Source organism: Alosa alosa, chromosome 7 (genome assembly GCF_017589495.1).
Source record: "Alosa alosa isolate M-15738 ecotype Scorff River chromosome 7, AALO_Geno_1.1, whole genome shotgun sequence".
Classification (NCBI taxonomy): Eukaryota; Metazoa; Chordata; class Actinopteri; order Clupeiformes; family Clupeidae; genus Alosa; species Alosa alosa.
Window position 1 is genome coordinate 29,925,972 of NC_063195.1, and position 20,527 is coordinate 29,946,498.

At 46.6% G+C, this 20,527-nt stretch overlaps 1 protein-coding gene across 1 annotated transcript; it reads left to right on the forward strand.

The window, feature by feature from the left end:
* Nucleotides 1-377: 377 nt before the first annotated feature.
* Nucleotides 378-20,176, forward strand: micall1a (MICAL-like 1a). Its single transcript, XM_048248278.1, is given in 18 exon segments — nt 378-1,368; nt 5,185-5,233; nt 7,144-7,285; nt 8,799-8,899; nt 10,340-10,464; nt 10,728-11,371; nt 11,989-12,052; nt 12,208-12,635; nt 13,039-13,316; nt 13,319-13,483; nt 14,147-14,190; nt 14,192-14,279; nt 14,697-14,823; nt 16,352-16,442; nt 17,236-17,309; nt 17,430-17,544; nt 18,016-18,062; nt 18,179-20,176. Coding segments are annotated over 18 exon segments (2,853 nt in total). The 5' UTR covers nt 378-1,225; the 3' UTR covers nt 18,307-20,176.
* The last annotated feature ends 351 nt before the right edge of the window (nt 20,177-20,527 follow it).

Genomic DNA, 20,527 nt, shown 5'->3' on the forward strand with positions numbered 1-20,527 from the left:
AATTTAATATATTTTTTTATAATTTGTGTGTGCACTATCTAGAATTAGACAATATCAATATGCCAGTTTGTCCGACAAATCATAGCAATTCACGGGCTTTACTTTTATTTATTTACTGTTATTTATTCACCTAAGCATATTTTCCCCATACAGTAATATTGTGCTCAACAAGTTTAGACTAGACCAAACATTTATTTTTTTATATTGCTCTACTTACAGTCAATACAATATTTAGAAAGAGTCTACAGTTTAGCTTCAGAAAGTCTACAGCAGCAACTCAAATGCATAATCCCCTTGTGGTTATACAAATGACTGCCGTGATGGGCTGAGCGCGAGTTCAGCCGGCCAGTCATGATTCATTGCACGGCAGCCAAGGCAGCACGGTGATTACTAGGGTGCTGTGCTCTGTAACGTTAGGTCTCAATGAATGTTCCTCAGAACAGAAGACAACCAGGTGGAGGTATCCATGGTGTGGGACAAAGATTTCTTCTGCTCATGACTGCTTGAAGGATGACAGACTGACGGATTGGACTAACTGTATTTGGAACCTAACCAAGTCGATTTTAACCAGGCTTTCGTCGAGCTAACACAGCTAGCGCTAGCAAGCTAAGAAATTGACGTTGTTTCCTTGCAATGAGTTTGGCTGAAGTTGTTCACAGAAGAGTACAGGCATTTACAACAAAGGCAACTGCATGTATGTCGCTGTAACATAACTCTGTGCTTATGTTATGTTTTGGGCTTTGCGTTCTGCAGTCTGAAACTTTTTAATTTGTTTTTGCTGAACGTTTGAATTGACGCATCCATGGCTGTTTGGCTGGGTTGGCCAGTCCAAGTCAACGTTACATTGTGTTAGCTGAATCTGTAAACGCCTGAGCAAGAAATGTTCGATGCTGGATGGCATGGCAGCAAGAATGAGCTGTTTCTTTCTTTTGAATACATATCATGTTTTTTGGATGGACGTTTCCGACGTAAATGACTGTCTCCGTATTGCATGAGCGAATATGATTTTGTGACCTGCATTTTGTCGACCGACCAGCTAGTTGTTTAGCAAGCTACCCAACCTTGTGTGAAGTCCTGGGAGTGATATCGGGTGTTGGCTCACCACCCCGCTTAGACTAACTGAGACAAGGCTCGCTAACTTTGATTTTGCCCTTGCTGAAATATCTGGATCGTTCGGCACCGCAAGACAGACCTTTCTTTTTTCTTTGTATGTGCATTTTTAATAATGGGGTCGCTTAAAGCTCTTCAAGAGTGGTGTAGGATACAATGCGAGGGTTACAACGATGTGGACGTAAGGGATATGACAACGTCCTTCAGAGATGGCCTGGCGTTTTGTGCCATCATCCACAGACACAGACCGGATTTGATGTAAGTGTGTGAAATATTGTGTTTAAAATATTAAACATGTTTAGCATAGCAGCTATGCCTAAAGCTGTCAGAATGATGGTTGACACATTGCGGGGTCGAGGCTGATTGGGGATGATGGGCACAGTGCTGTGAATGACGTGGTACAGGTGTGAATCACACCACCTCGTCCATGTCGACATTCAGGTGGGGAGACCGCAAACTCATGGTGTAATGTTATGTACAGTGACTGTGGAAAGAGAAAGATGAATATGTGCTGTGAATGTAAAAAAAAGTTCTATGTCATTTCTTCTAAATCAGTGGAAGCCTAGTGCCCAGGCCAGTGTGATGTCTGATCTCCGGACTGACTCATCCAAGACCATACCAATCATAGTCTTGCTGTTATGGCAGACTATGATTGGTATGGTCTTGTGGTATGGTATGTCTATGTCTGGGCACATTGTTTTCTTGATGAATCGAGAATGTTTAGTAGTGCCAGCCCCTACCATAGGCCTATAAGTCTTGGCCTAAATGTGTAACGTTTCTGTGTTGTGCGCAACTGTGTTGTGCGCAGATATCTCCTCTTACGTAAAGTTAAGGTTAATCCTCACATGGCCAGTAAACAGACACATTGCGATAAGATAAGTATTTAGTTTGGTGAACCTGTTGGCAAAGCATTGGCTGTTCTCAAGATGTCTACAGGATTAGCTCACTAAATCGTGTGACCTGCCGGCTGGGCTGGTTCAATGTAAACTTTGGGATGAGAGAGTTGTTTTAAACTTGACACCACATGGCCGCATAAGTCACTATATTTGGGTGTGTCTTGGCGCAAGCATTGTCTGAAAACAGTTGTGTCGTCTGCTGCGCTCATAATGTGAGTTCCAAATGAGCTTAAATGGAAGACGGTTTGCTTCTCATTTTGGCGTCCCAAATAGTCTGCTAACCTCTATAACGGAACAGCAGTCCAGTCCAAAGGGCCTTGTTAGCCAGCCTTGAGCTAGTGAACTGAAGTTGAGGTCCCTGCGTCCGCTCGTTCCTAATGGCAAGGCGGGAAAGCTCAATGTACCGTGTATAATCCTCTGTGATGTCCGCGGCCCTACTGTAACAACACAGCCAGCGCACAGTGTACTCAACTAGCCCCAGCCGTCCCAGACTGCGGCAGTGAGACAGCCTCTTACATCAAGGCCACAGAGTTGCTGTATCAACAGGACAGTACAGCCAAGATTGGACACCAGACCAAGAGATGTGATGAGAGGATTTCTGCCAGGCAATTCACTGCCATGTTCTTAGTTTTCAATATATATTTTTGAGTGTTGTTCACTTTGGCAACATTTTTATATTGAATCTGTAGTCTAAAGTGTATGAACACCTCTCTGCCTATGAGTTGATGTTTAAGTGTAGAGTCCACAGATACACTGCTTTTGTATTTTTACCTGTAGATCTTTGTGACACGCTGGAGTATGTAAATAAGTCAACTAAGTCACACACACACACCATATCATTCTATGTGAAATTGGGACTTGGGTAGGCCTTGTCCCCTAAGACTGATCTGGACAGACAGTTTGTCAGGCTAATCCACGACCAGGGCCTCTGCCTGTCACTTTACATTTGGCTCCATGCCCTGCTCTACCCTGCACCACACAGAGCACTGCACTGCACCCACCCAGCACTTAGTGGCATCACGTCCGACTGAACTTGTACTGTAGTACTCTGAGAAATCAAATGCCATTAGGAATTAATGCTTTTCGTATGCAGGGGATGGAATGGTTTCTGGCACGTAACTTGTGCCTGTTGACATTCATCTGGTCAGTACGACATTGCAGTGGTCAGGATTTACTGAAATTCCACCCCAGTTTAAACAACTCCACAAGGATGCTTAGCTTGTACTCTCCTAATATCGAGTGTCATTAAATGAACCATGACTGTAGAGTGTGAGAATGGAATAACCTCTTGCATATGACGTTGTGTTATGCCAGCTATTAGCCTACAGTACAGCCTAAACATATCAATTGTGTATGATGGACCTGAAGGGTTTTTGTTTGGTCTTCACTGCATGTGAGTTCACAACCTCACGTGCACTCTCTCTCTCTCTTGTTCTCACTCTCGCTCTCATTCAGGGCTCTCACTGTTTCCTTATCCAGCCTTTCTGTTCACCTTTTTAAGCAGTCTACTTCTAGTGGCTGTTTCTCATCCTCAGTTATAAGGCTAGATGTCGTCCTCCTTTTCTTCACATGTCTCCACTTCTCCTTTTTTCACTCCTTCTCTGCCTACACACTTTCCTTTACTGCTGATTTGTGTGTAGCCACAATTGCAAAATGTGTTATGTGCACAGCAGAGGGCTGAGAGCAGAGCCAGTCGTATTTGCTGCTGGGCTGCGGCATTATCATCAACCGCACCATCTCTCTTCCACAAACGCGCAGTGTCATGGCGCCAGGCTGCTCCGCTTTAAATCATGTGGCGGCTGCTGCTGCGGCTGCTGGACGAGGCTGGCAGCGCTGAGCACAGAGAACAGCTGACGCGTGAAGCCAGGGGCCTGTTGGGCGCTGTCCCAGTTCCAGTTTCACCCCACCCCTCCTATAACACCCCCCACCCCACTCACACACACACACACACACACACACACACACAAAACACACACCCTCAAACTCTTCACTGTCTCTGCGCTGCAGTCGGACTTCTCTGTGATCTTGCGCCTTCACGCTCGCCGCTTTCCACTGACCGCTGAGCCCCTGTCTGTCCTTCAGCAGTGCGACAGTCGCTCACAACCACCAAGGGCACAGCAAACGGGTGGACGAGGAGGAGGTTTATGTGTTGTTCAGTGAACGGTGAGGGTGGCAGCCATGTTTGTTTTCCCCCCACCTTTCACCCCAGCAAGGTGTTGTTATGCGGGCCGGCCGACTGTGCGACCTGTCCGCATTTAGCCAGGTTTAGCTAAGTGCATTTGCAGACACGGGAGTTAGATTAGCCGCGGCCAACAGAGGACGCTTTGTTCCAGGCAGGAGCCAGCGGAGCCTCTTGTGGGCCCACACAACAGCAGCCCAGAGCCTCTGTTCTGTGGGTCGGATTTCCATCTCCCTCTCTCATGCTGTGTCAATGCATGAACGAATGAATGACTGTATTTGTTTGAAGGAGAAATGTCCGTAAGATTTCCATCTCCGGGCTGTGGAGAGGACAGGCGTGGTCACAGAAAGGACCATCTTGTGTGTGTTCAGCTCATAGACCCGCTGCAGTGGGTTGTGATTAATGTGGTCTTTTTCTTCAAATGTTGATGACCCTTCAGAATAAACATCTTTTGCCTAGAAGCTATTTTTAAATAAACAGCTTTTGCAAGCCTCGAAGCACTTCGAAGTTTCAAATTGACAATTGACAGTGAAATAATGTTGTACTTTGTGCAGTATAAGTAAGATGGAGAATCGACCCATTTTGGCAGATTGCTTGTGTACCTATAGGCCTATGCCAGATTCAAGTAACATGATAATGTTGCCTCTGGGCCCATAATAATTTTGGATCCTGCTGTAGAATATTATTAAGATACAAAAATGAAAAACTAAAGCAGTCAGTCTGATATTCATGGTCCTGAGAATGTATAACTTCATTAATTATAGACTGCGTATTGAGGCCCAGTTGGTGAGGTCAGGGGATTGGCTTTGTTTAATATAATGTTCTCTGATAGATGTACATTTTAATCCTCTTGATGAAGCGCAGATTCAGTCCTGCAGCATGTCAGAGTCTGAGTGTAATAATGTGGTCCAGCAGTTGAACCTAATGCGGTACAAATGCTGATGTAAATCCTTGATGTATTTCTGTCTCCCTCACTCCTGTTTGCTCTCTTCCTTCTAGTGACTTCGACTCCCTCTCCAAAGAAAATGTCTACGAGAACAACCGCCTGGTGAGTCATGCGCTCCCGCAGGTCTAGGTGCTCCGTCTGAGGAGTCTGGTGTAGCTGATGACACAGTGAGACATTGGGTGTGTGTGTGCCCGCTACTAGTGACCTCACGTTTCAGTGCTGTAATTAGAGGCTCCCTGTAAGGTCTGAGTATGCCCCAGTTTGACTACCTCATGTCTTTGGAGCTTGTGTGTGTGAGTCAGAGAACATGAAGCAACAACAGTTAGTTGTCAGGTGTGACATGTCACATACGGTCAGAGTTGATGATTCATGATATGCTGTGTGTGTGCGTGTGTACGATTTGTACAATTTGACATCATTTGCAATCTAAAATAAATGTTTTGAGGGAGAGAAGGGTTTTGTAGCTTTTTGCAACAGATTCCATTAGAATGATCTTTTTCCATTGTCTTGTGTGTAAATCTCTGGGTGCGGTATGGCCCATGTGAGTTACTTTCATCAGAACATTTCTCAGTAGTCACAGAAAGCTAGTTTAGTTTCAGAGTGGTGAATTGAACAACTATGGCTTTCTTTGGCTTGAACATATTTTAGGAAATATTTACTGATTTGTAGCACAACTTACACAAAGAGTTAAGAATAAATGAATGAATTAAAATAATAAATAAACATTAGAGTAAAGTTTAATATCCTGAAAGAGAAAGGGGTTATTTTCAAGTGAATGGGGAGGATATGCTACAAATATTAAAATAGTTTAGTAACATTTAAATGTCTCTGGTGTGTTTTGTTTGGTCCTTGGTTAAAAGATAATGTACGCTGTTTTGGATAAAAGCGTCTGCTAACGAATTTAAATACAAATTATAAACATAAACAAACGCGACTTCCTGCCCAATCGCTGACTGCACCTGTAAAGTTGCACTTCAGACTTGTTGGAAGGAAATGTCTACATTTCTTTCCTGTGAAGCATCTAGACTACTTCATTATCACTGCTCCATGACCATAAAAGCCATCATCAGTGTCCCCGGTTATCAGCTGTTTCTTGGAACAGGATAGAAGGCCCACAGCTGCATTAGTTTGTACGCCATCCTTTGAATCATTTGAATTACAGTCCAATAAGTAAGGACTCCACATGTCGGCGGGCCACATCAGAAGTGCTCTCAGAGGCATTTTCATCCGAGAGATTGGCGGCTCTCCAGCCACATCAGCCTAGATCAAGCAGCGATGCATTGAAGTACAAGAAGACACACACACACACTCACACACACACACACACAGAGTACAAAGGCCAACTTGTGTTTGTCTCTGTGAGTTGTGTTTCCTCCCCATTCTCTTGCTCTCCAGTTTCATCCAGAGAGGACAATAGAGAGACACAGTCATCACATGAGTCTGCATTGCAAGGCAATTGCTCAGTGCTGGAGTGATCATGTTAACCTGTGAAGTCCACTCAAGTCCAGCGGCTGCTTGGACCTTTTTGGATTTTGGAGTTTTGGTACTTGCATGAGATTATGCTAATGGACTGGGAACATAACAGTCGTGCATTAGTGCCATTAAAGTTGCTATTTGAAGTCATCTAAAATAATTCATAAACCTCTAATACTCTACAGTCTATCTGTGTAAAGATATCTGTGATATCAGATATCTGTGTGTCTCTGTTTCTCAGGTAACCCTCAGGCAAAGGGTTAGTAATGCATTTTCTGACAATCTGATTGGCTCTTTATTAATAGAGAACAAGACTTGCAGATACAGATCTTCTATTATATTACAGATTCACTCTCTCATTTTTCCCATAGTGAGTTGTCTCCTCTCTTATAATATCTATTGACTATCAAGTGATGTTTGACTTTTCCTAAACAGCCTAGTTCACAACCATAATGATTAGCTCGGTGGAAAATAAATCACTGATAAAATCCTTGTCTACTGATCTGCCTGTATCTAATTCTACCATTTCCCCCCACCAGGCATTTGAGGTGGCAGAGTCCGAGCTTGGCATCCCAGCTTTGCTGGACGCTGAGGACATGGTGTCCATGAAAGTGCCTGACCGGTTAAGCATCATCACATACGTCTCTCAGTATTACAACTTCTTCACCAACAAGTCTCACGGTGAGCGCCACCGACACACAAGAATGTGTTACGAACTAAAAGGGTGCGATCCGCAAATTGAATTAAATAAAGGAGAGCCCTATCCTCTAAGCCTAATGCACTTGCCCTATGTGATGGCGGTGGTTTGGAAGTAGGTCTTAAGTGTCCGTGGATGAGTGTGTACCTGTAAGAGCTTGGTGGGGCTTAGTGAGGGGAGCCCTACCTGTAAGAGCTTGGTGGGGCTTAGTGAGGGGAGCCCTACCTGTAAGAGCTTGGTGGGGCTTAGTGAGGGGAGCCCTACCTGTAAGAGCTTGGTGGGGCTTAGTGAATCTTTTATTGTTTATAGTTCAGCTTTATTTTTCTTTCTTTGGTGGTGGTTGTCCAAACGATAGGTTACTCTTGAATGGCACAGGTTTCGGAGACCCACAAAGGGTAACTAAGTTGAAGGGAAATGGGCCACAGCTCCAGCTGAGCGGGTCCTAATTGTGAGCCGGGAAGGCCAGGGCAGGTCTTTTAAACAAAGCGATGGTTCGGAGTAATTTCACCCTAGGGTCCTTTGCACCACACTGCTTCGACGTTTCTTCCGTGATTTGGGAAAAGCCCGTAAAAGTCCTGGCAGGAAGCATGCATAAGGATGTAGATCCAGGAATGCACTAATATTTTGTTCGTAGTCCAGTTTGCAATAATTATTAGTTAACACTAAGTTGTAAACACTTCGGAAAAAAATATTAAAAACTGGATATACCAAAAAACGTTGATGTAATCGCTTCCTGCCAGGACTTTTTACGGGCTTTTCCCAAATCACAGAAGAAAGGTCGACGCAGCGGTATAGTAGCAGATGCAGAGGTAAGTGTTATTTAAATGAACTCTTTAAAACTCCTGGTGCACTTACAAACTTTCTAATGCCTCGTTATTGGACTAAAGGTCATAGTTGTACTACTGTAGATGTTTCGTACCATTCAGGGCATTATTAGTGGGGTAATTTACGAGATAAAAATTGGTTCCATTACGACTGCAGAACGTCATTAGTTTCTGACAGTGCTACTCGACCAGGGTTCGACCAAGGGAAAAAAGGTTCTGGGAGGGTGTTTGGCTCGGGGTCATGGTGCAAAGGACCCTAGGGTGAAATTACTCCGAACCATCGCTTTAAACAATTATCCACAGGTAGTGACATCACTGAAGTCCTGCCTGTTAGTCAGTCGGTCTGTTTTTCCCACCAAGTGGCCTAACTTACCTATCCTAACAAATGGACTAAACTGTCACATCCTTTAATGAAGCATATGTTGGCAATACATGGTGTCACTCCTCGTCTACTTTGTCAGTACACAAGTTCAAGTTCAAGTAGTTTATTGTCATGTACTTATAAAAGGAATGAATATTTTGCTTAAGAACCAGCTCAACTTTAAAGAATAAATGAGAAGTAGTAATTAAAAAGGTAATATATATGGGGTGTGTGGGGACACTTGTCAGATCTTGCATAAGGTTGCTTAAAGTGCTCTTGAGAAATCACACCTATCCCTGATTATGTCTCCAGCCAATCCCCCCTGCATGAAGAGACCCAGTGGTACAGGCCAAATAGAACCAGCTCTGAAGAGACTGGTTGCCCCCCTGGAAGACAGAGTGGTAGAGCCTGAGGTAAGCAGAACACCAGTCGTCTAAACTGTGCCTGCAGATGATTCTGTTACATGCACCCCCCTTGCAACTAGGCCACACATGACCTCACTATCTCCTTGCACGTGTTCAAAACAATTTCACTGAATTGCTCAACACAAATTAATGTGGACTGGATTGGGCTTGTTTGCCAGAAAAATATTGCACTACCCTAATAAATAAGCAATTTCACTATTTAAGTATGAATGAATCCCACATGGTCAGCACTGTTTATGAAACCCAAATTGCTTATAGGTGTAAGCGAATGATATTTGAATGACCCGTAGCTTATATGTGGGTACTATTGAACTACTACTAGGATATTGAAGGAAGCAAACCAGGACCACGTCGCCGTGGGTACTTTGCATGGGTGGTGTTGAATTGATTAGAAGGGGGCCTCAGTCACTCTCAAACGTGTTGATGTCTTGTCCCCAGCAATGAACTGGTGCATGTGGAAGGGAGCAGCACAGCTCAGATCAGTTTAACGTAGCGTGTCGGCCATGATGCATATCCAATCTACGGGGGAGGGAGAGCTAGAGTTTGTGCATGTTGGGGCCTTATCTGTCTGAAGTGAATGCTCTGGTGAACTTCTGTCACGCTTTTCAAGTCTGTAAAGAGACTACTCCTCATTCTGTCTCTCTCTCTCTCTCTCTCTCTCTCTCTCTCTCTCTCTCTCTCTCTCTCTCTACGTCTTCTCTTCCGCATGCACTTACCCCCCCATCTCTCCTGTCCTCTGGCTCTTCCCCCCTTCTTTAGACGGAAACCCACCCCTCTCCTCCCTCCTCCTCCTCCTCCTCCTCTTCCTCATCTTCCTCCTCCTCGTCCTCTTCTTCCTCCTCGTCTCTGATATCCCCTCCTCTCTGTGATCCTGTGCCTAGACAGTAGGAATGGGGGGGTTGCTGTAGGGGGGGTGTCAAATCCGTTAGGTCAGTCCCATTTTTAACTTTTCTAATCTCCCCACTTTTCTAATCTCCACACTTTAACTGTATCTGCCAAACTAACCTCCATTTTCTATAGAGCAACAGTTTAGTCTCAATGTGTTGGAATCGTGCTACTAACTCTTTAAACATATCGAATGAGCACAGCTCGGCAATTGCTAACTCATGCTAATTTCCGACGGATGTCATCCCAGTAGCAATATTTCTTATTAAGCCAATGACATTGTATTGAATCGACACAACCCAGGAGGCAACACACTTGAAATGTCCGGTAGCTTCCAATAACAGATGATAAACAAACCAAAAAAAGGGTTCACAAATAAACAAATAAACAATGATATGACATTACCAAATCGGTTCCGGTTTTTGATCCTGACTCTCCATTTGATCTCCCCGCCTTCCCTTCCATAAAACACCCCCACCTCCTCCTCCACCTCCTCCTCCGCCTCCCTCCTCCGTCTGGTCTCCCGTGGCTGCGTCTGCGCAGACGGGCGTGGCGGGCGCCCCCAAACGCAGCACTCTGAGCAGCACCTGCGCTGCCTGCGGGAAGCATGTGCACCTGGTGCAGAGGTTCCTGGTCGACGGCAAGCTCTACCACCGGAACTGCTTCAGGTGAATGGCCAGGCCTGTTTTCCATATCGCCGTCAGAGACTGCACCCCAGCAGACAGAATCCAGTGAACTGAGACATGCATTTATTTGTTATGCTTGAAATGTATGTCTTTAACGGTGCATGTCTTTTTTGTTAAGCCAAATTGCTTTTGTTTTTAGACAGTTCAGATAATTTTAGGAAATGAATGACCATTTTCCAGAATTCCAGAACAGTTTTTCAAAGCTGAACTGCTGACCGCATTATCACCTCTGATTGCATTTTCAGATGTAAGGAGTGTAGCAGCACCTTGCTTCCAGGATCTTACAAACCCGGAAGTGATGCAGGTTCCCTGGTCTGCACACATCACTTCGCCAGGTCCTCCTCAACCAATCAGAATGGCAGACCGGATCTTAGCAAACAGCCGGGAATGCCTGCAAGGATTCGTCCTAAAAGGCCTGAAACTCCACCCAAAGGGAGGAGCTTGGACAGACCAGCGCCCACTGAGAACGCTGCTAGTCCCCAGGCCACGGCCTTACCAGACCCGGCTACCAAATCGGACTCTATGGAGAGAGAGACAGAGAAAGAAAAGAGTGTGGCCGAGAGAGTGGCCGAGAAGGGAGGAGAAACGAGCGACAGCGTGAAGGAGGAGACGGCACCACCTAAGTCGTCCACTCCACCCAATCCCTTCGACGAGACGGACGAGGAAGAGGAAGAGGAGGAGGAGGAGGAGGAGAAGAGAGGGCAGGATGAAAATGCGCAGAAGCCAGCACCGAGCACGTTAAACGGTGCCCCTCCCCATGCTCCACTGGGCCGAGGTGTGCCGGAGAGCAAGCCCGTGCCTGCCCCACGACGGCCAGCCGAGGTCACGCCTCCTCCTCGCCCCGCCCCGAGGAACATCCATCTGGTGGTGACCAGTCCAGCAGTAAACGGTTAGCAGGGTCATTGACCAACTTCTGTAGTCATCCATCACACAGAGCCTGCAGCTAGGGGCCCACATGTTAGAGAAGGGAGTTGTGGCCATGCTGACACCAGGAGTGCAGTAGAAACTGGAACTCCTATGACCCAGTCGTCAACTATTGATATTGTTTTTCATTTCCTCATCTGTGGTAAACTTGACTAGGAGCATGTTAGGTACACAGATACACAGATGCATTTCTTTGGTATGGAAGCTGCCAGACATAACTGCAGTCAAATGCTTTAAAATGAAAAATGTGACTGACAGATCAGAAAAAAGTTCTACTGCAGCTAATAGGAAAGGATTGTTGTGGCCATAGCAAGCATTTGACTGCCTTTTGATGTGCCGTCAAATGCTTTTGCTATGGCTCATTCCAAACCAGAGAATGTAATTTATTTTGCCTTTTTAATGTCCTTACCTTTACTCTGATTGCAATACTGGTTGTGTAACCAACAAGCAGGTTATCAGCCGTAGCACCCTTTGGACATTGTCCAATATCTGTACAGTCTCAGAGTGGTTAGATATTTCCTTGTTGTTTGGTAAAGGTCGGGACGTTAGTCGGTGGTGACATGCTCTGCTCTCTCTCCCCAGGGGATCCAAACGATCGCCGGCGATCAGCCCCCGTCCCCCGCGAACGATCACACTCCCCTGGAAGGTAAGAGGGGCCGATTCCCAGCATCCTTTGGGCCTCACTCCCCTCATTCATCTGTCACAGTGTACGTCTGAGTGCCTGTGTTTGTTTGTTTGTTTGTTCTTGTGAGCCTCATACATCTGGTCATGCCTGCTGCCCGTCTCTCTCACCCATCCCAGCTCCAGCCAATCCAGTGACACCCCCAAACCCAAAGACCCGCCCTGGCTGGCTCTCGTCCAGTCAGATACCAAGAAGAAACCGGCCCCTCCTCCCCCTCCTCCTCCCGGGCTTGGTGCATCTCAACGCACTGGCCCTGTTCCTTCTCTCAAAGGTGAGGGCTCGAGGCCCTGCACGCCCCCCCAGTCCAGCAACCCCTTCGACGACGATGAGGACGAGGAGGAGCTGGCCGAGGAGCTGGCGGACAGCTTGGCACCGCCATCGGCGTTGGCCAACCATCCCTGGTACAGCATCACGCAGGCGGCAGCAGTAGCAGAGGCCTCCGGCACAGACACGCCTCCCTGCCGAACTAGCCCCGCCCCCTCGGCCAGTCCAGGAAGTGGCCGAAAGAGGCGGCCGGCCCCCCGACCCCCACGGCCCTCCACTACAGGTCAGTTGCACGTGCTGACTGCAGTCTGAGAGATGATCCCAGTCAGCCCCACTGGACGAACTCTTGTGACAGAGATGGTTCGTTCTACAGGCATAGGGACATAGTCATGAGTTTTTAGTTTAATTAGTTAGTAGTTAGTTTGGCCTACTGATTATTAGTAAGAGTTTTTGCTGTAGGTAGTTACTAGTTAGTTACTGATGAGTGGAGCCTCATAACCGTTGTGTAAGTCACCCCATTGGTCCTTATGCATCTAACTGTTGTCTTCTTCTCCTGCTTGTGTCTCTTCATTCGCTCTTTCTTTTCCGACCTTCCTTCACGTTCTGCGTTGTCATTTCCTCTTTTTGTTGAACCTTATAAAAAAAATCTGGGTTTCTGTCCTCCTACCTGCACCTCCTCCTCTCAGCTCCCTCCCTCTCTCAGCCCTCCTCTGCCTCTCCCTCCCCAGCCCTGAGCACAGAGAGCCTCTGCTCGTCCTCCTCTGACCACGGTCAGCCCACCTCCCAGCCCCCGCCCCCCCCTCCTCCTCCCCCTCCTCCGCCTCCTCCTCCGCTGGACCGCAGGAGCCCGCAGGTACGCACCCCTTCACCAAGAGCGTGTCGGAGCCCTCCATCAGCGGCCCGTCTCCACCGCCCTCGGACTCCCAGCTGCAGCAGCGTCGCTCCCCGAGCCCCTCCGCGCTGCCCGTGCTCGCACCGCCCACCAACGCCAGCTCGGCGCCGCCCACGCCGCAGACCAGCCGCAGCGCGGGGCTCAAGGCGCCCAGGCCCCCGCCCCCGCGCCCCCCCACCACCTCCACGGGCTCTCTGTCCGCCGGGGCCTCGCCAGCCGATACCCCCACACACAGCAAGGTGAGCGGCAGCCAGGGAGAACGCCCAGCTCAGATCAATTAACATTTGAATATATATATATTTTTTAAATCGTTTACATTATATGATGAGCTTCTGTGTAATATATGATTATGAACTTGTGTAAGGCTGTGTTCACACTTGGCATCTTTGTGACAGGAAAAGCTGGCCAGTGTGCAAAACATCTTCGATTACCATAATCATTTGTGCTAATCTAGAGTTGGTGTTGTCGGCTAGTTTTTCACACATGCTGACCAGAAGTTTTCGAGACATGTCTAGATTTACTCAGTGAATGGATATTGGTGGTACAGTTGAAGTGTCGTATCCTAGCACACTGTGCTCCGAGTCGATCACAATAAGTTTCTCCACCAGCAACTTCTCCATTTTTGCTGGTTGTTATGGGAAACGACGGGTCTCACTACTATGTTTTGTAATTGATCCGCTGTCAAAAAAGCTCTTGACATAGGGTGTTTCTTTCTGAGAAGTTGAACTCTTTCAATTTTATAAAGACGTCCTTAGCTGCAGAAAAAAGCGATAGCATTATAATGTAAAACACACTGGCAGCCTCCAAAAAAACTCTGAATGTTAACACAGTTGAACTGTAATTCGTATAAAAGTTTTTGCTGCTCTTGTTCACCTGCTCCCTTCCGCTACCTGTCCATCCAGCGCACCTGTAAGGAGAACCCCTTCAACAGAAAGGCCTCCCCCTCCCACCCCCCCCACCTCCAGGCCACCCAAGGGCCCACGCCCTGCCCGGCCCCCGGCTCCTGGACACGGCTTCCCCCTCATCAAACGCAAGGTCAGGAGCCAGGAGGACCAGAGGGGTCAAGGGTCATTCATTTGTGTGTTTGTGTCCTTGAAGGTTAATGTTACATGGTGTGAATCGCAGGTCTCTCATGTAGCATTTTTATGGGATCGGAATGTGGTTAAGAACACAAAACAAAAAAGAGTATTATGCTCATTATATTGAATCTATATAGTGTATATTATGTATGATGTATTGAATGCATATAGTATGTATTTATATGCGGTTGATGTATTGAATGCTTTGTGCTTGTGCAAATCTGCATAAGAAATATCCATCAATGAGCAGGACCGGGACTTAAAAACCTTTTAAAGAATTACTGGGTAAGAGTTTATTCTGATGAAATGAACCATTGACAGACTGGAGGGGGTCAAACAGCTGATGTGTTGTGTGTGCTGTGGGTGCGTCCAGGTGCAGTCGGACCAGTACATCCCGGTGGAGGACATCCATGGGGAGATGGGCGACCTGGAGCGCCAACTGGACGAGCTGGAGCAGAGGGGCGTGGAGCTGGAGAAGAGACTCCGCGACTGCGGCAACGGTGAGACGGGGAGATGGGGAGGGAAAGTCAGGTGTGTCTGTGTCTGTGTCTGTCTGTGTCTGTGTCTGTGTCTGTGTCTGTGTCTGTGTCTGTGTCTGTGTCTGTGTCTGTGAGAGAGAGAGAGAGAGAGAGAGAGAGAGAGAGAGAGAGAGAGAGAGAGAGAGAGAGAGAGAGAGAGAGAGAGAGAGAGAGAGAGAGAGAAGAGAGAGAAGAGAGAGAGAGAGGAGAGAGAGAGAGAGAGAGGCTGGATCATGAATGGCTTGATGAAATTATATTATAAAGGCATGTATACACAGTCATGTAGAGGTCATGTACACAAGACGGGCACGGCTTTACAAATAACACCAGGAGAATTTAAGATGAAGTTTGATAAACTGATGTTAGGAGAAAGGTTGGCTAGATGGCTAGAAGTGATCGAATATCAGCCCCACGACTAAGACACTTCAGTAGGGAAGTGTTAACAGGCCCCATCATTCATGCAGTGGCAGACATGCATACAGAATAGCAAGCAACTGCTCGCCACCACTCCATCATCAGCCGCCATCTTCATTTGAAATTCAGATCAACTCTTCCACACAGGCTCTGTGCTGTTCTATGTTGAGGAAGTTGCAGGGACATGGGACAGAGTGACTGGTCAATAGAGAGAGACAAGGAGACGATGGCGTAGGAGAGAGTGACTTGGTCAGCATAGAGAGAGACAAGGAGACGATGGCGTAGGACAGAGTGACTTGGTCAGCATAGAGAGAGACAAGGAGACGATGGCGTAGGACAGAGTGACTTGGTCAGCATAGAGAGAGACAAGGAGACGATGGCGTAGGACAGAGTGACTTGGTCAGCATAGAGAGAGACAAGGAGACGGTCAGGGCTTAAAGTGTTCAGGCACCGTGCCTGAATTCAGGCGTGAGCTGGTATGCTTAAGATTTGAAAATAGGCAATGAGACTGTATATATGACGTCCTCACAAATGTCTGAAACTTCAGGCACAGACATTTTTATTGCTTTAAGCCCTGGAACAGCACAGCACACACAGAATAGCACACACACCAGGGCAGGAGGAGAACAGCACACACACCAGGGCAGGGGGAGAACAGCACACACACCAGGGCAGGGGAGGAGGCTGGGCGTCTGGAGAAACTAAGCAGTGTGCAGGGCGTGCAGTGATGCAAGCCATAGCCAGTAGTTACTTTCCTGTTGAGACGACTTCCTGATGCTGGTGTGGGCTCGACGTTTCGACTGCTAATAATATGCAGGGCCTGTTGTTGTCAGAGGAAACAGTGGGGAGGGTTATTCTTAGAACGTATTGAAACATGTCTGAAAACAATGAACTGTATGTGAATACAACCCACCAAAACCTCCTTGTGAGATATGTATATGCAAACCCAATTTGTCACTGAGTGACAATTTCACATCAGCATGTGTAAGTGTGTGGTGGGGTCTTATTTGTTGTAGATGGGGCTGAATGTACCCTCTCGGTTGAACAGATGTGGGTACTATAATGGTGAATGATGTTGCCTGATGAATTGTTTCAGATGAGGAAGAGGAGCATCTGCTGGTGGACTGGTTCACTCTGATTCATGAGAAACATCAGCTGGTGCGCAGGGAGGCCGAGCTGGTCTACACGTGAGTAGTGCCCCTCACACGCACACACACATGCCAACGTCCCACCTCACACGCGCACGTGCCAACGTCTCGCCTCACACGCACACACACATGCCAACGTCTCACCTCACACGCACACACACATGCCAACGTCTCACCTCACACACACACACACATGCCAATGTCTCACCTCACATGCACACACACATGCCAACGTCTCACCTCACACGCACATACAAACGTCTCACACACACACACACACATGCCAACGTCTCACCTCACACACACACACACAAGCCAACGTCTCCTCTCACACACACACACAAATGCCAACGTCTCCTCACACGCACATACAAACGTCTCACACACACACACACACACACACATGCCAACGTCTCGCCTCACACACACACACACACACACATGCCAACGTCTCACCTCACACACACATACACATGCCAACGCCTCACCTCACACGCACACACACATATACACGTCTCACACGCACACACACATATACACGTCTCACCTCACACACACACACATGCCAACATCTAACCTCACACACACATACACACGTCTGACCTCACACGCGCGCACACACATACACACACATACACACGTCTAACCTCACATACACACGTCTCACCTCACACACACACGCATGCCAACGTCTCACATCACACACACACACACACATGCCAACGTCTCACCTCACACGCACATACACATGCCAACGTCTCACTACTGTGGAGTGCCTGGGAGATTTTTAGTGTTGCAGCAAGTCAGTAAGTGTGTGTGTGTGTGTTTTCAGGGCCAAACAGCAGAATCTGGAGGAAAGACAGGCCGACGTGGAGTATGAACTGCGTTGTCTCCTTAACAAGCCAGGTGGGATTTAAAAAAAAACAAAAAATCCATGGACTTTTAGACATCATTAGTCCAGAAAGAGCATGTTTGAGTACATCACCATAGCCTTAGTCTGACCACCACATCCTTTGCACCCCCCAGAAAAAGAGTGGACTGACGAGGACAAGAACCGTGAGAAGGAGCTGATGGCGGAGCTGGTCACCATCATCGAGCAGAGGAACCAGATCATTAACAACATGGATCAGGACAGGCAGAGGTAATCAAGCGCTCCACACCAACATCTCCACACCAACCAACCCCCCTTATCAGTCAGGGTCCAGGAACCAGCCACAGTAAATAATTAACCTTGAGTGACAAGAGGTGCTTTATGCCCATGGTGGTGACATGCTGGGGCAGTAGTGCTGTTGCTGCCTGACAGTGGGGTTGGCCTGGGTTTGAATCCCAAATCAGTGTCACTTTGGATAAAAGTGCCTGCTAACTTTATTAGCTCTCTATGCCTTTACTTTACTTGACTCTACTGTATTTTACTTTACTTTACTTCATGTTAGCTGCGAGTCATTTCCATCTGAGCCCCATATGTTTGCTGGATGGCTGCATCCGTCACAGTTTTCGTAGTTTCAGGGTTTGAATGTCCAGTGCACTAATGACCCTTGGGTCACCCTCGGCCTTACCCTTGGGCTGTATTGTCATTGGTGGTGATTGTCTCCACTTGACTTCTGTTTCATAGGGAGGAAGAGGAAGATAAGCTGTTGGCAGCCATGTTGAAAAGAAAAGGTGAGCCAACCAGGAGGACACGATTGGGTTCTCCCTTTGGAGATCATTGCCCTTCCTGATTTGCCTGATTGTCTTCGGTGCTTGTCCCAACACTTCTCCTTCCTATGCCCTCTCAGATTTCCACAAAGAGGGAGACGAGCCGAAGAAGAAAGGAGCAAAGTTTAAGCCCATGAAGGTGTTGAAGAGACTGAGTCACAAGAGCGAGGGGCCCAAGGGTGGCAGCCCGCATAAGGACAAGAGTTGAGCTGGACCTGAAGCAGAGCGCCAGGCTGTCCTCCTCCTCCGCATCGCAGAAGGGACGCCACGATCGACTGAAAGTGACAGATGGAGATGGAGAGAGAGTGAGAGAAAGAAAGAAAGAGTGCTCAGGAGAGGACAGGCACTTTCAGTTTGACAAGATTTGGACTCCGACAACTGACCGCAACGTTCTTCCTGTGTCCGTTTATGTTATACTTCATCCAAAACACAGCCATGCATTGTGTAAGAGTTTGGTTTTGGGGTTTTTTACGCTGCCTTTGTGAACTGTGTGTGAGAGAGAGAGAGAGAGAGAGAGAAAAAACAGGAGGCCGATATCGTCTCAAAAGAGCTAAAAACTGACCAGAACCTCGGACTGACGAGCCAAGAGAGTGGAGTCGAGGTGTGTGTAACTTTCCAAAGTGCTGTACTACCTTGTGATTGTATTTTACAGATCAGATCTTACCCAGCGTTTTAGAGAAGTAGCCGCCAAAGCCCTCAGAACCATTTAGGAAGAAAAAAAATGTATTTATGCAATGCAAGTCTGAAGTTATTGTTACGCATTTGTAGGTGTGTTTTCCTTATATTATGCTTATTCATTCACCTAGGTTTTAACAGTCTTGAACAACATATTTACCTTATGTAACTTTTAAAACGGCATCAGATGCCAAAAAAAAATGGTGTCCGTTGCATCATGATGGCCGACCTGGGTTGCTAATGCACCCAGTTATTTTTGAAATCTCTTTCTTCCGTTCTGTTTTTTATCTAATGAGGTAGCGTGTTAGTTTGAACGGGGCCTTCGTGGTACTGTAGAGCAGTGCGGTTCTTCCCTGTGGTCAGGCTTTATTGACATATCAGCACCTACATCTGACCTATTAAGTGATTTGCACATTTAAGGTTTTATGAGGACGAATGGTTGACCATGGCTATGTACATGTGATGTTGGAGAATCTGAAGAACTCTGAAATCCCTAGTCATCCAAGACCCCCCAGTCTGTATGTATGTCTGTATAATTCAGATCTGTTTGTTATCAAATACCATGCTCATATGCAGACAATAGGAAATTGTAAATGAAAAATAAACTGAAAATAATGACGTAACCAATCCTACCTATCAGACTGACATGGGAGTGTATACTGAGCTCCAGTCATATGCCGTTCTCAGTGAGGTTGTGAACTGACTTGAGCCCTGATGCCCTCTGTGATCTTTTAAAGTACTTACATTTTATCTGAGCTTTTTTATAGAAGCTTGCAAAATATTTTATTTTCCTCGAAGGTTGCAAACAAATCTGTAAGAATCTGCACCATCAGGAAAATAAGATGCCCTACATTGGCTGTCCATGATGAATTTGATCATTTTCAACTGTAGATATGTTTATTAACGTATGCATTTTGTCACATGCAGGAAAACCCTTTAGTGCAGTTTCTGCAACATTGTGTTTAATTTATATATTACACTGCCTTCAGTTTTTACTTTGTAACTCCTGTCTGTCAATAACTGCCAGTATGTATTGGCCTTAAGAGAGGAAGAGGATGATGATGTTTGCAGAGGGAGTGCCCTCATTTTGTGCTATTTATAGACGAGTCCGGAGTTGTTTGTCTTGGTTGTTGTTGTTGTCGTCCTTTTGTTTTGTCTGACTCTGTTTTGTTCTCATGTGTCTTGGTCAACATGCAGGTGTGTCTGTAGTTTGTGTCTGTTGCTGTTACTCCAGCGGACAGGTTCTGCGGCGGGACTGTGATCTCGTACATGTCTCTTTGCCTGTCTGTCTGTTACTAATACCAGAAGGGCTTTCGTTGCATTTAAAGACTTTCACGCTACATTGCAATACAACAAAGCCAAATACAGACAAGGAAGCTGAGAAATAAAACTCATTAATCTAACAAAGCCATGTGTGTTCCTTTCACATTTTATGCACATCTGTTCAAGTTGAATTCAGTTGATTTATCATTGAACATTGAATACTAATCGGAATACTATACTATTCTGAATAAAATCCTGCATTTCAATTATCGCAGACTATGCCTGAAGGACCATATGTACCAGTGCTGGAAAAACAGTGCCCTCTTCTGGTGAAAAGTGTGTAGGAATTTGAACAACCTGGGGCGTTTTTGTACAGGGTGAACTTTGTTTTTGCATGTTAGAGCAGTTTTACCAACCAGTACAAACATGTTCACTACATGCACATTTGGTTATTTAATTTTGAGTGTTCAGTACATGGAGAAACCAAACAT